Genomic DNA, 19,670 nt, shown 5'->3' with positions numbered 1-19,670 from the left:
TGTTTTCCCACAAGCTAAACTTAATCAGGAAACAATGTATTAATATATTCCTGTCTTTCTTTCTTTATTTTCAGAATTTCAGAGTGTTGCTTTGACTTCTATAGAAGTCTAATTATAATCAACCAGTAGGCAGCCTTCTATATTTCTCATGGGAGAATTGGTGTCAATATATGCGCTATTACATTGTTGTCCTGTTGTTCTTTATATGCATTTACTTCACCTGTCAGTTCTCATGGGAGCCTAGTCAATTTCACATCCACTGAATCGTTGCATTGATTGAGAAGCCCACTAATTAAGGTATGTAGTTTTAGTGTGCACACTATTAATCTTAAAGAGAAAAAGCAATAACTTATAATATAAAGAAGAAAGCAAATGCAAGATAATCTGATTATCATAAATTGGCAAACAATTTCTTGTTTAATTGGACATCTATGAATCTATTGAGGTATAGAAATCAATGAATAAATGAAGACAGTATGAATTTTTCAATGTATATGCAATTTTATCTAAGAATTTAAAAATTCTAATGTTTTTTTGTTGAGATTTTACAAGACACAGGCCACTGAAGGAAACTATGTTAGAAATGACTAAAACAAGGTAAAAAGCCTGGCCGTGTTTATGCTTTTCACACTCCTTCCATGAAGAACAGAACATCCAGCCTGTTCCATTCCATCAAAGATAAATAAGATCTATAATGAGCTGTGAATTCATTCTGTTGCACTGCAATTTCCCATCTCTTATGTTTGCGGTGTTTGTGTTGAGCTTTTGTCACATGATTGCAGGCTCTGAGAAAAAAAAAAAGTGCTGAAATGAACAATTTCCGACCTTACTGAATACTGTTTGGGCTTTAACTGGAAGGACAAGATAAAAGGTGAAATACTGATATGACAAAAATTCTTTTTTTCTCAGTTGGCCGCATCTTTCTAATTAAGTTGAATTTGGGGAGGTATACATAAAAAACATGGAAATTAATTTGTTAATTTGGACCCAGCTGGGGGTCCTCATTACTTGATCTCTGTAAAACATGTTTTTGCGAGTTGCTGATTATATAAAATGCTTTCTAACTAAAGAGTTAAGGTTGTGTGAGCTTTTTGTGTTGAATGGTTAATGAGCCTAATGTTTGGTTGTGTATGTGGGATTTCATTCAGAGAAAAGTGCTTGCAATGCACAAAATCAGCTTACTTGGTGTCCATGGCAACTGAAACAAGGCACTCTTTACCCATAATCTTCACTCCAAGTCGTTCTGCTTTTCTTCTTCTTCCTAAATATAATAATACTGTGGTTATATGCTTTTCTCCTCACTATAATTACCTTAATTTTCACTTCTTGCAGTCTTCACCATTATCATCTTCTTCCTATTTCTTGGAAGACTGCGCTTTGTTTCTCCCAATCTCCTTCCAATTTAGTGCTTTTCAATTAGCAATGCTTTTTTTCTCTTGCTATCAGCTAATAACATCTGAAAGGGTTCGCAGAGTGATAAGAACCAAAAAAGATTACTGACACCAGTGACTATTAGCCCTCCTTAGCCATTCCCCATTTAATGAGCAGAGTCTCACTCATAGCACTAAAATTCATATCCTAGAATTTAGGAACAAGATGATGAGCCCGTATGAGGGTTATTTATCATGATTTCACAAAAGAGAAACAATATGTCACTAAACGTCAGCAAAACTCGTGGGCTGTTCTGGCTTGTTTGGCCCCCTTTAAATTGCCCTATCTCTCGATGGTCCAGTCATAGTTTGGATTGAAGTTGGTTGGGCATTGAGTGTCCCTTGTCTGATCTGATGGGCTTCTTCATTACTGCAGGATCTTGGTCTACTTGTCTCCACCCTAGAATTAAGGCGACCACCTTCTGAGGTATTATTACCTGGATGTGGAAGTATAGAGTTGGAGCTTCTGCTCGCTGGTGTGTTGGTGGCTTTTGGTGTCTGGGGCTGGGCGCCAGACACCAGACACAGACATGGTGGGGCTTGTGTGCCTTGGCTCTGTCAGGCCCCTCCTTAAGAGGTGGTATAGCCTTGGGCCTCGGGTCTTGCTGGATCTGCCTTTGTGAAGAAAATTGTCATGATAAATGGTAGATGATGTGATAAATGCCATTAAGGAATAACATATCTGCATGAGTAGCTATCTCTTGCAAGTGGACAAGATCTGAGATCTGAGAAAAAAGCACTGTTCCAAGGTAACTATTTGGGGGAGAAAGGGAGTTCAGAGAGAATACTGAGTTAATTGGAGCAATAGCTCTTCCAATGGCTTCATTCTGGTAAGTAACATGGTTAAACAAAGTTCTAGTTGTGATTACTAGGAAATAAAATTTGAGTGCTTTATTGTTTCCTACCCTCTTAAATCGTCTGTTGGATGCTGTATGGTGGGAATGTTGCATTTTCTGTGATTTAGTTTGTTTGGTACTAAATGGGTTTTATGGTATCATATTGGTATAAATATACATCTGAACTGAACAGTATTAAGCTGGAATAACATCCATACAACATCAAAAAGATTTTTGTGAAGGAACAACATTGGCTGTCTCTAAAATCAAATTCACTTTTAAATTAGTAAGTGCCATTTAACACTCATTCTTTAGTTGTCGTCGTCTTGGAATAAAGCAATGTTTAAAGAATAGAGCTCACTGAAAACCAGACACTGTTATACAGTACAGACCAAAAGTTTGGACACACCTTTTAATTCAATGAGTTTCCTTTATTTTCATGACTATTGACATTGTAGATTCACACTGAAGGCATCAAAACTATGAATAACACATGTGGAAATATGCACTAAACAAAAAAGTGTAAAACAACTGAAAATACCCCTTATATTCTAGTTTATTCAAAGTAGCAACCTTTTGCTGTGATTACTGCTTTGCACACACTCTGCATTTTCTTGATGAGCTTCAAGAGGTAGTCACCTGAAATGGTTTTCACTTCATAGGTGTGCCCTGTCAGGTTAATAAGTGGGATTTCTTGCCTTATAAATAGTCATGAAAATAAAGAAAACCCATTGAATTAGAAGGTGTGTCCAAACTTTTGGTCTGTACTGTATGTATCCCCCGGCTTATTCAATTGTCACTCAAAGCAGCCACAGCTATAAAAATACAATTTCATAACAAGACTGTAAAATGGCTAGCCCTATCTGAGTCATTTCCCTTTATAAATATTGTGATGCCACTCAATGCTCAGTATGTGAGAACAGTGACATTTTAGGTCCCACTGCATGAGTTATGACAGTTTGTCTTGACAGTATCGATGATGATTTGGTCATTATTTGGAGGTATGAGGAGGTGGACATGGGTGTCAGTTCACTGACAAGGACCCAAATTCATCCCTCATCCCATTAAATATCAATCATGGTTTTTAACATGTATAATTTGCTTTTAACTACAGGCAAGTAGTGCTATGTTGCACAATAACACTGGCGGTAGGTTATAATATTTTAGTTCTGGAACCACATTATTGTGGTTTGACCTTTATGAATGTTACATCTTTTCTGGTGAAACTGGTCTAAAGTTGGCAAACGGTAAACACAATTTTAAGAAATGGGGCAATGAGCAGCCAGAAAGGCACAGCAGAATTCACATGTGGCTAAAAAAAGACTATATGACAATTATTATAAATTATTCTCATGTGTCCAAGCTTTTCAGCTTGCTTTATATCAAACAATGTGCATTTCTGAGGAGATTCTTACAAGGAGGACAATGGAAAGAAATTCATCTCTCTGCTCTTTTTTGAATTTGCTCTTCTGTACGCTTAAAAGAGAGGCCTTGAACATCTATGATATAAGTGAGGAGAAAAACCTTAAAGTAAATTCACGATGTTGTGAGAAGAGAAAGGATACAGGCCACCGTTTCTTATCTAAAACATCTTATAAAGGGTGTCTAAGTATTATCATAGGTTATCAGGTATCTATCTCTATCTATGAGAGATAGAAAGTTATCCGATTAACGTATTCTTGACTGTGATGAGGTGTCACGCAAATAAACATCTATTTACATAATAAAATTAGAAAGAAAATTTTAAAAAATGTTGGCTATTGACATGACATTCACACCAGATGTTAGAAAAAAACCCAGGAGTAATACAGAAAAACAAGATATGAGAACAGATTAGCCCATGCATTAAGGTATGTCTAAAACAGTGGAATGAATTTTTCAGCAAAAATGCCCTTTTTGTAATGACAACTTCATTACAGGGAAGTAATGTATGGAGAACATACTTGGATACCACATTTAGTTTTGGCCACCTTTTACAGACAGACTGTTTTCAAGCCATGAAGGTTCTAAGGTGTGCCAATATTGAATTTGATATGCACTTATTTCCATAGATATTAAAGTAAGTGACTTCACTGGGTGATTGAATGGCCAATTATAACATCTGTATCACAAGCTGCATTTCAATTGGTGATAAAATTGCACAAATTGGAAATGCAAAAACAAATTTGTTTAATAGAAACAGACCAATTTAAAAAACAAACAAAAAAACTCATGTTTGTGTGCCAGGATGAGGTGGTTTTTCAGCTTGTTTTTTAATGTCTTATCATGTGAAGAAACTTATTCATGTGTGATTTTAATTACATTTTTTAATTTAATGCAAACACCGCAATTACAAAATTGTGGGGGTTTTTTTTCGACATTAGTGGCATATCAACAAGGTTTTGGGCAGATTTGTAATGGAAAAGCAGCTGCTGTCATGCTGAAAGACCCACCTTTGTCTTCGCTCTAGATTCTTCACAAGATTTTGCAACATTAAATGAAGAAACACATGTAATAAATACTATCAGTATATTTTGCAGCAGTAAGGTTGCAAAGGCCTTCCTGGAGCTCTTTGCTTCTATCCATCATGAGATACCTCTCTGATACCTCTGTAATGAGAAATCTATTTACAGTCTGTCAATTAGGACTAAACCAATTTATATTATTTGCATTTATAGGGGATGGGATTGCTTTCTATATGGAGAGATTTCAATATTTTTCTTAGCCTTCATGCTTATTTGCGCCTCCATTTGCTTTCTATATGGAGAGATTTCAATATTTTTCTTAGCCTTCATGCTTATTTGCGCCTCCATTTCTTCCTGTTTTCAATACATTTGTCTGACTCATTCCGCTTTTATGCATACTTTTTGTTTGCATGAACTTGTATGGGCTAATTTTAGTTGACTGTTTTTGAAAGTGCAAGTTACTTCAGTTATCAACTTTTGCTTTGATTATCATGTTAATATACTCATTTGAAATGTTTTTTTTTTTATGTTTAACGCTTACATTTGTTCCTCTTTTATCATCCATAAATGTCAAAGTCTTTAAATGCAAGAACTGACATTTAAATACTTTGGCACTTTACATTCAATCATTTTATGTGACTAAATTGCCACGTTGCATTTTAACATATATATTCCCAAATTATATTGTAGTTGTAACAGGTTAGCACTCATACACTATTTGCAGAACACTGTGATGCAGCAAGACGTGACATCTGAAAAACTGCTGGCAAAGTTAAACAGACGAAGTCAAGTACATCCACAGAAGAATACAATGGAAAAAAATGCTTTGACTTTAGTGGTTAATTATGTAAGCCAATTAAGATGACAGAGACACCAAGACAACTTAAAAGGTGTGATATATCCCTGTGGAAAGACATGGACGTAAGTACAGTTAACATAATGAGTCAGTGAGGGACAGTGTGTGTGGCAGGTGTTGCAGGTCACAGAGGAGCCAGATGATTGGGATCAGGTGCGCACACCCGAGGGAAAAGATTTAGAGGCAAGGTAAACAAGAGAGAGCATTTGATCCTCTGAACCACACTCTCCCTACCAAAAATCACTTTAAATTGCATGTTCACATGCAAATGCAAAATAGCAGTGACTTTATGAAAAAAAATATACAAATATCCATTTAAGAATGGCAGGCAACAAGCAAAACTAAAACTAAATCTTTTTATTTGCAGTTGCTGTCCACAGGGATCGAATTAGAATATAATCCCACTGCGAAGGGAACAGGGGACATGTTTTAACAAGCAGTAAAGGAGTCAGTTTACATAACGGTTTATTTTCAACGTGCAGTCTTTATTTCTTTCCTTTGAAATTAATTATCTTGGTAAAGTGGTACAGAACATTGCTGAGCAGGGGCCACTTAGCCCTTTAGATTAAATGGAGTTATGACAACAAGCAGTGTTTAGAGATTTGCAGAATATCTTTACAGTTTTATCTTCAATTAATGGAATCTTTTGAAAAAAGAACTTTACTGATAATTTTAAACAGAAAGCAACAAATCTGTCCTTGCTAAGCGTAAGCAGTGTGTAGTTGTAAACTGCTTAGAAAAAAATGATTAATGCAAAACCAGATCCCGCACCAAAACACACCCAGAAGTGTGTTTCATTATTTGTCCAAATATAAGATGTTTGCAATCCTAAATCAGCAACAACATTGTTACATGTCTTTCTCCATCAGTCAAAATTTAAAATCTTCTAATTAAAAAAGCAGGCAAACAATTTCAAGGACAATAGCATCTGTTTTAAAAATTAACTTAATTTCATCCTGGACATGGAAATTGAATGTTCTTTATCCTGAATGGGAAAAAATAATATTTAAACAATGTTGAAATTAGCCACAGAGGTACAGAGCATTCTCGAGTGGCAAACAGAAGTGGAATGGATTATTTTTTTTCTGCATCTTTCAGTGCCAATAGCTGCAGGTAATAATCTATGTTGGCTCAGTTGCAACTCCCAGCTGTCAGACCTAGTGTTATGAAGCTCTAAGCCTACCCTTACTTCTAACAAATCAAACACGCCAACCATATTCTGAAGACATTTGAGGAGGATTTGGACTTTTGGACTGACTTTTGGTTAAAATTATGATTTTGTCAACATAATTCATCCATCTGTTTCCTGTTGTTTGACGGGGGTTAATTAATGCAACCTTTTAATTAAATGTATGGAATCTATTCCAATAGTGATGGTCTCCATCCAAAACTCAGACCCATATCTGTATTACAAAAAATCAATGCCAAGTTTTTGATTTATACATATTGCAAAAGGAAATACATAATGCAACATGCGTTTCTGCAGCGTGACGCCTGTATTTATTTTATAAAAACATGTAGTCACTTTTGTCGGGTTTACTGTGAAATTTTTCTGGTAAAAAATATATTTTTTGTGACATTTAGACAAGACATCAAGCACCTACAACTATCTGATTAAATTAACATAAAAGACAGAAAGAGTGGATCAAAAATCATCAATTAAATTAGCTAAGTTTGTACAACTAAAATAAGTTTGTGTGTATTATATATTTGTGAAATCAGAGCGACCTTGGGGATTTTCCCAGCTATTACAACATTGTTGACATCAGTGTCAGGATAAATTGCGAGATTTTGTTTAAACAAGCTGATAGCCTACATAGACATTTTTTTTCCTTATAAGTAAATTTTATTTTTGTTTGTGAACATTTAAAAGAGACAGATCTAAAAAAGAAAATTGGAATCAACTTGTAAAAATCAAGTCATACCAGCATTATTGGATGCATAAAATAAAAATGTCCTCTTAAGACTTGATTACATGACAATTATAATCTTATTTTTACCTACCTCTTAGCTCTTGTTTTTAAATGCATTGCCTGTAGTAAAATAATAATTAGGCTTAATTTGTGTACCCTACTTAATTTGACACATGATTAAAGTATCCATCAACTCTTCTGAAACAGCTGTATTTACATTCTGTTTATGTGAATTGAAGTAGGTTGTATACGAGAATTAAAGTTAAGGTATCAAAAACAATTCTGGAAGCAACGCAACTGGAATCAAATAGTGTGGCTTTATTATGGAACTAATCACAACTCATACATTTCATACTAATTAACAACCAAACTATAAATGCAATTACGAGTTTGTTAAATTATAAATAGAAGAGCAGCGAAGTTATAAGGTATGAGCCAGTGTACAAGCTTGACATAAATGTAAGTGAAACAGAGGTCACCCACCAATCATGGGTTAATTATCTTTGAGATTTATTGTAGAGGAAAAGAACATCCAGATGCAATAAAAAATTATCTAAAGTATGCAGCACTGTAAGACAGTTGATGTGTTATTTCCAGAGCTGGAGCATAGAGCAATATTACTCAGGGAGTGAGGGAGCCTCATCTGCCCGTCCATCATCTCCACTCTTTCATGAGTGGCAGATTGAAAGCCGATGCAGGAACAAGAGGTGTTGCTCAGCTAGACACTGTGCTCCCCTTGGGAGGGAACATCCCAGAGAGAGGTTAGAGACCTGCTAATCCTGGTGAGACTCAAGGGAGAACGCTCCCAGACAAAGCCTTCAGATTAGAGGAGAGGAAGATGAATACAAGCACACCCACACAGTGGTTCCTGCTCCAACTGGTGACCACTGGTGCCAATTAGGAAACAAGAATGCATACTAATCCAGCATTTATACAGTAAGTAAGAAAGTTTTTCAGTCTTTAGATCACAATTTCTTGCTGCCTTCTCATTCTGGTTTTACAATGAAATAACTTTTTTTTTGTCCCATGCAAAAGTAAAAGTTCAAAATGTTTGCAATAAATAGAAGCTGGTACACTTCTTAGATGCACCTTGTCATTAGTGAGTGAGGAAGCACAGTTGTGAAACACCCATAATGATGATGTTGATTGTGTCCTGAAGTGTGCAGCTGAGTGAGCTGTTTACTCCAGGGGTGATGTGAAAGATTTATTCCTGTGTGATAGTCTCAGACGTGTTCAGAGCATCAGAACATCTTTGTGAGAAAAAGACGGCTGGAAAAAGGCTCTTGGGAGCAGGGGTGGGGCAAAAGTTTGGAATGTGTGTGTACATGGTTTTATGTCTTTGTTTTAAGGTGTCCGCTTACATGTTCTGTATAATGCATATTTTCTGGACTCTGACGATATTGAGCTTACAGTATAGTCGCTCAGGGACACAGTGAGATGATGTGTTTGTGAAAGCATTTCAGTAATAATTTATCAGAGAGACTGGGTGAGGCTGTGTGTAAATGTTGCATGTATATCCTCAGAGGTCAGAACACTGAGGGACTCAGACAAGCTCCACTGACTGACTGCTCTCCCAAATACACATAAGTGGAAAAACCATGTAATAGATTGATAAATACTTAAAATATTAATACTATAGCAATGCAATATTCCTGTATTCTGTATGATTTTTCTTGATTAAAAAAGATTATAAAATTAACCAACTAAGACTAATTGAATGTTTTAACGCACATATTACATATAAGTGAAGACGCTAAACAATGAAAGCATTTCTGAGTTTAAAAATGAGCAGAATGCTTCCATTATGGAACATTTTAACATAGTTATTATGTCACTGAATATAAAAAAGGCTTTTTTTTGTTATTGTTTTTCATGGCTTTAAGCAATTATTCTGGGCTTCACTGACTCACATCTGCAGTCTTTGCTGTTTTTGCATCATAAATCCAAGAAGCCTCAGCTAGTTCAAGGTGCACAAAAAGCTAGGCTGAACCATTGCACCAAACAAACCAGCAACCAATCTCAGAGAGCCAACATTGACACCCTCCTCACTGCCATCCCCCACCCCTCCCCACATGGCTTGTTGCCATAGTAACAGTGCAGCGAGTTCCTCCATAGCTCTAATATCTCTGGCTATGGGTGTCCGTTTCCATTTCTAGGTGGAGGGATTGATCACTATTCTGCTCACCAAGTGTCGAATCATGGTGGCACCGGTGCAGAACAAGCTAAAAATGGCATGAGTCGAGACTGACTACTTGCTTCCCACTCTACAAACCAAGTGGGAGGGCAGTCCTGATGGGAGTACGGATTCTTCCAGGGTGGAAATCTGTTTCATCCACCTTTCACTTGGGCTTCAAGCTAATCTGTGTTTATTCTGCTTTCTATTTCTACATAGCTATGCATACTCATTGTGAGTCTGAAAACGTTTTAAATGTCAGTTTAGAAACACAGAATAAGTCCCTCCTAAAGCAGCATGCTTCACAAACACTTCACTCAAATTACCTTGTTGACAGCCATTGGAACCAAATAGTGAAAAAAAAAATTTCTGTGATTAAAATGATTGCTTTCACAGCTTCTTTTCCTGCTGGTGCAGTTGAAATTGCTTAGCAACACTGAAGTAAGCTAATTAAGAAATTATGCGTTTGGGGTATGGCTGAGAAGCACAATGTTATCATGTGATAACAGGGTTAGTCACAAGGGCAGCAGAACCTGCTAAAATGCAAATAGGACTTGACACAACTCTATCTCCTAATAAGGAAAAAAAAAATAACTTCCACTATTTATCATCTAATTATGCCACCTTATGTCAGCATTATTAAGCTGTTTTAATACCACATAATATAAAAGCTATAAAAAAAATTAATATAAAACATGTCAGAATCCATTTTGTGGATGTTTTTTTATTGTTTTGAGAATTTCCAGAAGCCACATCTGGAGGTTGTTTTAAAACTTGGAAAGACTTCTAGGCAACAGCATCAAAAGCTTTCTTTTGAAACTCAGTAGATGTCTGTTGTTTGAGCTTCAACTCATGCTGTTGGTGTGCTCAAGATCTTCTATTGCAAATTAATTATTCCACATAGTCTGCTGAAACCTCACAGATCTGGCACTGTAGTCTCCAGTTCTATTATGTCCCTGCTCATGCTTCATTTACAGCTGCACATCCTCATTATCATACCAAGATTAGTCCAAGACAATGGAAATCCAGAGCAAGAAAAACTGGGATAGATCATTTTAAAAAGGATATATCTTTATGCTTTGTTGTTTAGCAAAAGTCTTCAAGCTCTGATTTGTGTCAGCCTGCATCATTTAGCGCACTAGAACTGGCATAGCGATACCCAATCGATCAATTTGTTCTAAAGACATTTGATGTATTGTCTCTGTTTGATTAGGTGCTGGGGGTGGATAGATGTGTTGCAGTGCCAGATTTACTGAGGCTTGCTAATGAGTTTGTATTCCCAAGTCACTTATCCCAGAAACACTAAGACATTCAAACAACAAGTGAAGAGGTGGAAGGGGTGTTCATGTCTTTCTCTTAAGCAGAAGTATTAACATATCTATCCGAAATACAGATTTTTAAATAAAGATCCTTTAAGTAAAGTCTATTATGAAAGATAAACAGGACTACGCAGGAGCCTATGGCTCCCAGGGATGTATTGGGGTGACCTTGGGCTGGACAGGACTCCATACCTCTCGGTCTCCCAGGGTTTGGCGGTAATGTGCCCTCCCTGTCCTGGTCCCTCTGAGTTCTGGCTGCTTTAGTGGGTTAGTTTCTGCCGGCATAATGGAGGCTTCAGGCAGAAAGCAAGGAAAGAAGGCTTAGTTTGTAATCATTTGTTGTATATTTAAATCATATTACTGGATTGGTTGTGTAAGAATTTTGTCTTATGCTGTTAAAAAGATATACAGTTCCCAAATCATCAAATGTGGCAGATGGAGCAAAAGAAAAACAAAGAAGCCAAATTTGCTGAAGTTGAATGAATGCTGGAATAAATATGATTTTTTCTTTTTTTTCACCAGTAAAGCACATGCTGGGTTATCCCAAATTGTATGACTAAATTGTTCAGTCCTGCAACAAGCTGTCATTTGTTTTTCCACACTATTATTATTGCAATCTGGAAACTTAGAACTTTTTTGTTCGGTAGTTGCAATAAATTCAAAATAATTGTTTATAATAATTACTTTTCCTGGGATTCATATAAGAGAATATGTCCTTGTGGGTTTATAATATTATATAATGCTATGTCTGCTTTGCAAAACACTCACTAGATGTGACATTAAATAAAATACGATCATAGTGAGGTCTGGCACTTGGTTAACATGTGGACGGATTAAATTGGTCATAGCTAAAGGAAGTGACTGAGTTTGATTATGTACATACAGACCTAGATTTTTTTTTCACTGCCTACTCACACTGTAAGCTATCCTCACACTTCCCACATGCTCTTCTCGTCTACATTGTATAGAGATAACCAAACCATGGAGTACAAAGCCCATTTGGTCAGGGGGAATAACACTAAAGTCATTTCAGGATAAATAAATGGGATTGACAAAAACAGCAATTGTATTGGTTGTGATAAAGAATTTCTCTAGAAGGGAGAGGATACTGGAGGAGAGTCAGAGTGAGCACAATGTAGCAAGGGGGTTTCAATGGTGTGAGCAAACATTTGTAGGAGCCATTACATGCTTTGGGACATCTCTGGGAGCCATTAGCTTAGGTAATTCTTCCATGTGGCTCTCTTCATTGATTTGCAGATAATCTGTTTTGCTCCTCATACTTTTAGTAACTAAATGGAACCTGTTTGATCATGGAGCTGGTAGGCGTTCAAATGTAGCTAAAGGTGTCTTGAGCAGCTTTCATTTTGGTAAATTAGGTGCAATTGTTATGAATTTAAGAAATAAAGTTTTTGAACTGATGCATGTTGTGTTAATTTGTAGTATAAGCAGTGGCTAAATGAACCTGCACAGTGTTTAAAAATGTGAATATATAAAATATATTTTATGAATGTCATTTGCTTTTCTCCAGTGATGCTATGACATCTCCTATATTCTCTACTACACAAACACTCTGCATGGAGCCTTTGTGCAACTTGTCATATAAACTATGCTACACTGTAATTTACCAGAACCCTTTTCATCTATCTATGGTTTAAAAATCTGTAGAGACCAAATGAACATTAGAATCTATTGATAGCTAATGTAGCTTCCCAAAGGCTTCATTCTGATGGATTTAATTTAAGACCAGGAACTCTTCTGGATAAATCTTTATACTATGTGCACTCTGGGAACACACAGAGAATAACAACTTGTAGTTTTAATGGACGTAATATGGTATGTTACAAATTATTTTTTGATTTTTCAACATGCTTCTGTGTTTTTTAACAAAACACAATTCTTACACACACACACACACATCACATTTTTTTCTTTTATTAAATATTTATATTCATCCTATAATTGACTCCCACCCAGTTCAATCCACAAAAAAATGTAGATGTAGGTGTTTGTAGTACTTAGTAAGATCATCCTATATTTTCTCATTAGTGAAAGTCAACAGAACAGTTTAAGATATTTGGAAAAGTTATTATTCATATTGGCCTACATGGATACAAGGAGCAAGAAGGTTGGCATAGGAACTATTAATCCCATAATGAATTGTTTCAATCAACCTTCAGTTTAAGAAGGAAGGAATTCATTGCATGAAAATGTTATTGTGTTAGCAAAGAGGAGCCACTGAAGGAAGTTGTTCTCTTTTGCAACCCGAGGCCACCATTGGGGACACAGCATGTACATTTATTCGACTTTGCTGGTGAAGGGAGGACTTTTCTGGATCCAGAATATATGTAGTCTTCTGTCGGCATATCCATTAACTCTATCCCAGGCTAGCCATATAGATAACTCAATATAAATTAGACCTCATTCACAAATTCCTTTTAAATAAACCTAATTTTTCCAAATTTACAGTTCATATTTAACTATGACATCCTTGAATTATTTTATTGATCCTATTCTTTTACTAGTATATTCTTACTGTTTGCCTTTTAGTAGCTTTAGTTTTCCTCATCCTCCACCTTTTACTTAGCATTTTAGTTGAGTGTTACAAAGCAATAATTCCTCTTTTTGGGACAACATTATTTACATATTGTTTTGTGATTAACACCTAGTAAAAATTAGGTTAAAAAGAAAGAGCTCCTTTTACTCAATATGATCGATGTTGAAATTTGACATTCACATGATTTCAGGTTCAGTCCAGAGCATATCAGGAATGTTTATTTTAGCAACCTCCAAACAATAGATTCATTGTGTTTTGGTTTAAAAAAAATGATTAGAACAGTTAATCCAAACTGTGAAACCCTCTACTAATCAGACAGAGAAAGAGACACAAATCCCCTTTCAGAGGCTTAGTCCCAGGTGAGCTCAATATTTCAAAAAAGAGAGTGAAAAAAGAACACTATCAGTTGATTCAGTTTAATGATTTGGTGTTTTATTTGCTGTACTTTCTTGTCTCATGGTTTTTCCTTAATTACCAGATTTTATGTTCTAATTTGCTGGCTGACAGAAATGAGAAAATATATGAGAACAAATGGATGGTCTGGTGGTGGTTTTCTGTGTCTCCCTCTGAGTCATTGTGACCCAGAGCAATCTGGATGGAAGGAAGAAATCAACATCTCTGCTGACATCACAAGGTTCAAGCTTTCCCAGCATGAAGTTGCAGAAAAATACTGCATATGTACCCACCAATGAAAACGCAGACTACTAGATCTGAAAGTGTGCTTGGGTCAAAATCAAAACAAATTAAGTCTGTTTAATTAGAGACACTATTGTATATTACAAAGTTATATACAAAGTTTATTCAAAAGGAAATAGACTTTTTTTTATTTTTAGAAATGAAACAAAATATGCATAGTGTATTTTGAAAATTCTCTTTTTATATATTGATGGCTGAAATTAACATTTTTATTTCTAGAAATTGTTTTACAACAAATGGGGACATAATTTTTTAAAACGTTAACTGCAGTTTAATTTGTTTTGACTTGTAGTGTTAGATTAGGTCATTAATTCTAAAGTTTGACATTGACTGATCTCAACTTGAGCTTTTCATTTAAAGGAAACAACTGGCATTGTTTATTTTTTGATTTAAAAATAGTTACAGTTTATAAATGGAAGGTTAATCTCACGGAAGTTATGGAATTACTCTACCTCACTTGATGGCAGAGATTTTTCTTAACACCAGGAATGAGAAATCACCTCTCACTGCAATGCATTACATATGATGATGGTCCTTTTTTTTCTTTGTGAAACAAATATTTCTCTAAATGCAATTACAGTAGCAGAGAATTGAATGTTTGAATCAGTAAACTTAATGTTTTCAATGTCTCTCTCAAAAAAAATCATATTTCTGTCATGTTTTGTGTGTCTTCTACCATACTCGCAATTGTTTTTATTTTTTTGCGACTATGTGACTATAGCAAATGGGAGACAGCAAAGAAGATTTGTGGGGGACATGGGAGAGAGCTGGGACATTGGGCAGAATAGCCATTGTCATTTTAAAATTAAGGATGCATTAGGTTGAGATAATGATCCGTACCCTGTGGGAGATTATTACCAGTCTCCAAGCTGCAAACTTCACATATCAAAACCCCGACTCTGCCTCACTGACTGTAATTGTTTACAAAATGAAAAATGTTGAAGTCTACTCTGATGCAAACTGAGACAGTCTTCTTGCTTTAAGTCTTAGCAGGTCATAAATTGACAGTATTTCAATTGTACCAGAGGTACATTTGTGAAAAAGAGACGTTGCAGGGATTGCCATCTTCTTGATTTTATAAACTCAAGGTTTATAGATTTATGAAATCCAATATTTCCTATATGTTCATGCAAGGATGTGAAACAAAAACCATTGCTGTACCTGTGCTTCTGCTTCATTTAGGATTACCTTTTTTTTCATTTAGATTTTGTGAAACAGAGAAGTTTCACAAAATCTGTCCAAATTTGGTATGCTCTATATCATTGTCTGTCTCAGAAGGACTTTGTGATTTCGTCTGTGAAAATGACTATATTGATAATCGTACGTATTATTAAAACTTATAAATAAATTAAATGAAAGAAATTACGTACACTCCAACACAAACAAAGGTTTAGTTTTTATGGTTTTTGCTCCAGGTAATACCACTGCAGCAGATCTGCCTTGCCTTTCAGTGGCATCTGACACTGCAGCATGCACAACTTGATATGCAAGTAAGCTGGGCTCTCAGGAATTTTTTTTTATATGGAAAAAAAAAAATCACTCACAATTTTGATATATCTTAAATACCACACATACACTTTGCTGCTTCAAAATCGACAGAAGTTCAACTGAAATCTTTAAGCAGTGACCCGACAATAACATTACTAAATCACATGTTATGCAATCTGATGAAAATTCAACTCACCATGGGGTGTTGAATGCTCCGTGTGATACATCCTGACCTACTTTCTGATTATTTCAGTTAATGATTATGTGGCCACTTAGGGTATTCATAGACTGTGCATTGAGTAGGAAACTTTCATCTCCAGATCATTAATTATGAAAAAAAACGAGGTAACATCTTAGCAAATATCACATGCCCCATCCAAATGCAGTTGAACACCAAACCTGGACGTACAACACAAAATATCAAAGGTAACACTTCGAGACATGACAGGATTCTCCACCAAATGAGAATTTAGATCTATGCAAGACATGCTTTTAGACAAGCAACATAAGAAAAAGTGTGACCAATTGAATGATTACTCAACTACTCACAGACATAATGGTATAATAACTTGGATCACGGTTGCTTTACCAAACTCTGGCAGCAAAAAAAAAAAAAATCTTTGATTTTTCCAACGAATGCCAAAATACGCAACTGTGGCATATGATGCTAACTCATTGTGGGCCACATTATCTTGTTTAAGACGACCTAGGTAAAAAAAAAAAAAAAAAGCTAAAATAGAAATAGGATCAGAATTTGGGTTAGCACTGTGGTCTGTACCCAGTATATAAATATTAATGAATGTGTTCACAGACAGAGGAAACTCAGTATAATATCACAGTATTGTGGAGGGACTCATTACATAATCACTGTATTTGTTTGAGTTGGTTTTTAAGCCACATATTAGAGCAACAAATGGGTCAGATGACCAGGCACCTCCACAGAGCAACTTAGTAGAGCTTAAGGAGTTTCAAATTCTCTCAAAATCTAAAAATGATACGATTCATTTTCTTATTTTCTTAACCTATTCAGCTCTCCTCATACTGTTATTATTACTGTATTACAATATTACTGTACTCTCTTAGGCAGTTCTTTAACATCTCAGTCATGCTTGTAATGGTTCCCTTTGCCATGTCTCCATTGCTTGTGAAGTGTGTAGGCTTTCCCCATGTGTGGTTGTGTTGGCATGGAAACAGGAAAGGGATTGTGATATGCATTTTTTTAACCCCTGTCCCTGGGGCTGCAACATGAGGAAAGCCTGATACTCTCACCCTTCACTTCACATATTCTGCCCTTCAAAAAGAGAGTAGGGCAGAATATGTCCAGAGAACACATTTATAAATAAATAAATAAATAACTTACCATTTCTGGTTGAAAATGCATTTTACTTTTAAGAGAAAAATAGCTTTGAGAAGTCCTCACATTCTGCCACAGTCCTTTGTAAAATTTAGCTGTCTAAAATATGTTTTATATTTCTTTACCTATGTTTTGGTTAAGATCAATCTCCACATAAAAATGTATTAATAATACAGTTGATTTTGTTGGATCTGCAGAGGTATTAAAACTATAAAAATCCAAAAGAAAATCTTCATAAATTACTTAAAAACTTGTAGGAACATATGATATAGATTTTTTTTAAATGCATATGGAGTAGTAATTATTAGAAATATATTTTAGTAGATCAAATTCTCAAGCATTTTCCACATTTGTAATAAGCAGAAAAGTTACAGAGGCTCAGGGCTACAAATAATTCCACTGGATTGTTAAATTGTAGCCTGGTAAAATCAAAACTTTGCTTTGTACAGAGGGTCTGGACTCAGCTGTGAGAAATGATTGCTTCCTGGAGGCGTGGACTGTGTTGAGGTTTTAAATTTTGAGGTTGAAGTTTTTGTTTTAATTACTGAAAAGATAAGATAGAAACTGGTCAGATACTTTGCTAAGAGGCTGAAAAAATATTCTTAAATATGTTGAATGTCTCACAGCCAAAGTAAATTAACTGGGGAAGTTTTTGTTTGTTTGTTGTTGTTTTTTTTGTTTTTTTTACCACATCTCAAAAGTGTGTCTGGCATAAAAAACACCAACATGAGAAAAGATGCAGTCGCAGTATGAGAAAAATATGCCCAAAGAATATTTTCCAAATTTTCTTTGGACAAACATTTGTTCAATATTCACCAATATTGGGGGAAATATTGTGAAGTTATGATGTGATATGCTGACAGACGTCTTCCTAAGATATCTGAATGCAGAAATCAAATCAAAGCTTCACAGACTCTTAGTCTTGTGTAAACTTTATTATTTCTTCCTAACAGATATATTTCTTGCTTAGTTTTATTATTAGGTTATGGGGCAATATAATTATATATTTTTTTATTTGTATGTATCAAAAACATATAATTTTTAAAGGGGTATGTACAGTTGAAGGGAAGTATGTATTGTGTAAATATTTAACATAACTTCACATTGTTTTTTGCTAACCCAGGAATGTTTTAATGAAAGAAGGTAATAGGCCTCCTGTCACCATCTAGTGGCAGCACAAGCACAAAGAAAAAGAAAAAAAAAAACAGAACATGCAATACATCTTAAACGTGTGAACAAAAAGACAGATCCATGTGACAAGTTGTCACATTTAATTTTATTGTAAAGGTAATATTATTCCAAAATATTAATATGTTAGCAGAACAGAAATAATGGAAAAAAGGGGGACACACAACTAGAAAACACCTACACAACACTTTGGTAAGAATCTTGACACATTGTTATAAAAAATACACTGCAAAACGATACATACTCTAAAGATGTTCCAAATTATACAGTCTTCAATCATGATGCATCTAAAAGAACAACCATCAAGCTGGGTAAAAATAAAAAGTCAACATGGCTTCATGGGTCCTAAAAAGCACTGAACAACTAAAAGTGCATAAAAATCACTGGAATGGCTGGACACCTGTGCTTCATCATCTACTTAATTATTTTGGGATACCACAGGTTAAAGCAGTTTTTTTTTTTTATTCTTATCAACAAGTAATTTTATAATCATTTTCTCAACATATATATACCACAATAAGTTTACAGTAATGCTGCAAAAGAGATATATATATGTATCAGAGCTAGTTTTTGAAGCACAGCAGATTGAACAAAGTTGAATCAACAGATTTCCAGAGAGATCATAAAGTTCATTTTCTCTTAATAACAAATGACCTGAGCTCTGGATTCACACGTACAGATTCAAGAAAGTTGTTGTTTCAGCCCTAAACAGAGTGCATTGGATCATTGTGCGACAGTGTGCTCTGTCTTCTTCTTCTCAGACCGCGTCTCTTCCTGTTTCAGCCTTCCTCCCATTGATACATCTTAGCAGGGTTGGACATTACATGCCCTGATCTCTTTTCTGTCCTTGCAACTGGACAGCTGGGTAGTCTTAAACTTCTGCTTCACAGTCATAAGTCGTTCCTGTATACCTCCACCACAGAGCTTGGTGCATTCTGTCCAGCTGGACCAGGGCCTCATTCTGCAACCTAAAGGTAGAAATCCAGAAAAGAAGGAACAGTAGTTCACACAAATTATCATTCTTAAAAATACTTCTATTGTATTGCAACAACTAGAGGTCAAATGCCAACCTGGATGCTCAACGGCACTCTCAACTCTACCCTGTTTGCTCCTCTGTTTTTCACGCTGCTCCTTGCGTCGTCTCTTCTCGTCACTGTTGGCTTGTCCTCGACTGCACTTCCTAATTTTACACTTCTTCCTCTGGATTGTTTCAGTACAGGAGTCTCCACCAAACTGGGGCTCCATGGTGACTATGCGAGTCCGGATAGTGTGACCTTTACCACAGGACTTGTTGCATTCTGACCACTCAGTCCAATCTGACATGATGCAGTCTATGGCTAAAGATAAAGACATAAGCACAGCAAAATGAGAGGAAGGAAGCATGGGGTGTGGAGATCTTTAAGATGCTGTTCTGATGTA

General features: G+C 35.6%; 1 protein-coding gene across 1 annotated transcript in view; it reads right to left on the bottom strand.

Annotated features, from left to right (window-relative positions):
* Window positions 1-18,319: 18,319 nt before the first annotated feature.
* The window catches only part of spon1a (spondin 1a), a 52,845-nt gene continuing 51,494 nt past the window's right edge, over window positions 18,320-19,670 (bottom strand). The window contains exons 15-16 of the mRNA XM_032561199.1: window positions 19,322-19,588; window positions 18,320-19,219 (exon numbers count right to left, since the gene is read on the bottom strand). Coding sequence (XP_032417090.1) covers window positions 19,056-19,219; window positions 19,322-19,588 — 431 coding nt within the window. The 3' untranslated portion in view covers window positions 18,320-19,055. The remainder of the gene's footprint in view (window positions 19,220-19,321; window positions 19,589-19,670) is intronic.

Source organism: Xiphophorus hellerii, chromosome 4 (assembly GCF_003331165.1).
Source record: "Xiphophorus hellerii strain 12219 chromosome 4, Xiphophorus_hellerii-4.1, whole genome shotgun sequence".
NCBI lineage: Eukaryota > Metazoa > Chordata > Actinopteri > Cyprinodontiformes > Poeciliidae > Xiphophorus > Xiphophorus hellerii.
Note: the sequence above shows the minus strand (reverse complement) of the source record. Positions and strands in the feature narration are given on the sequence as shown.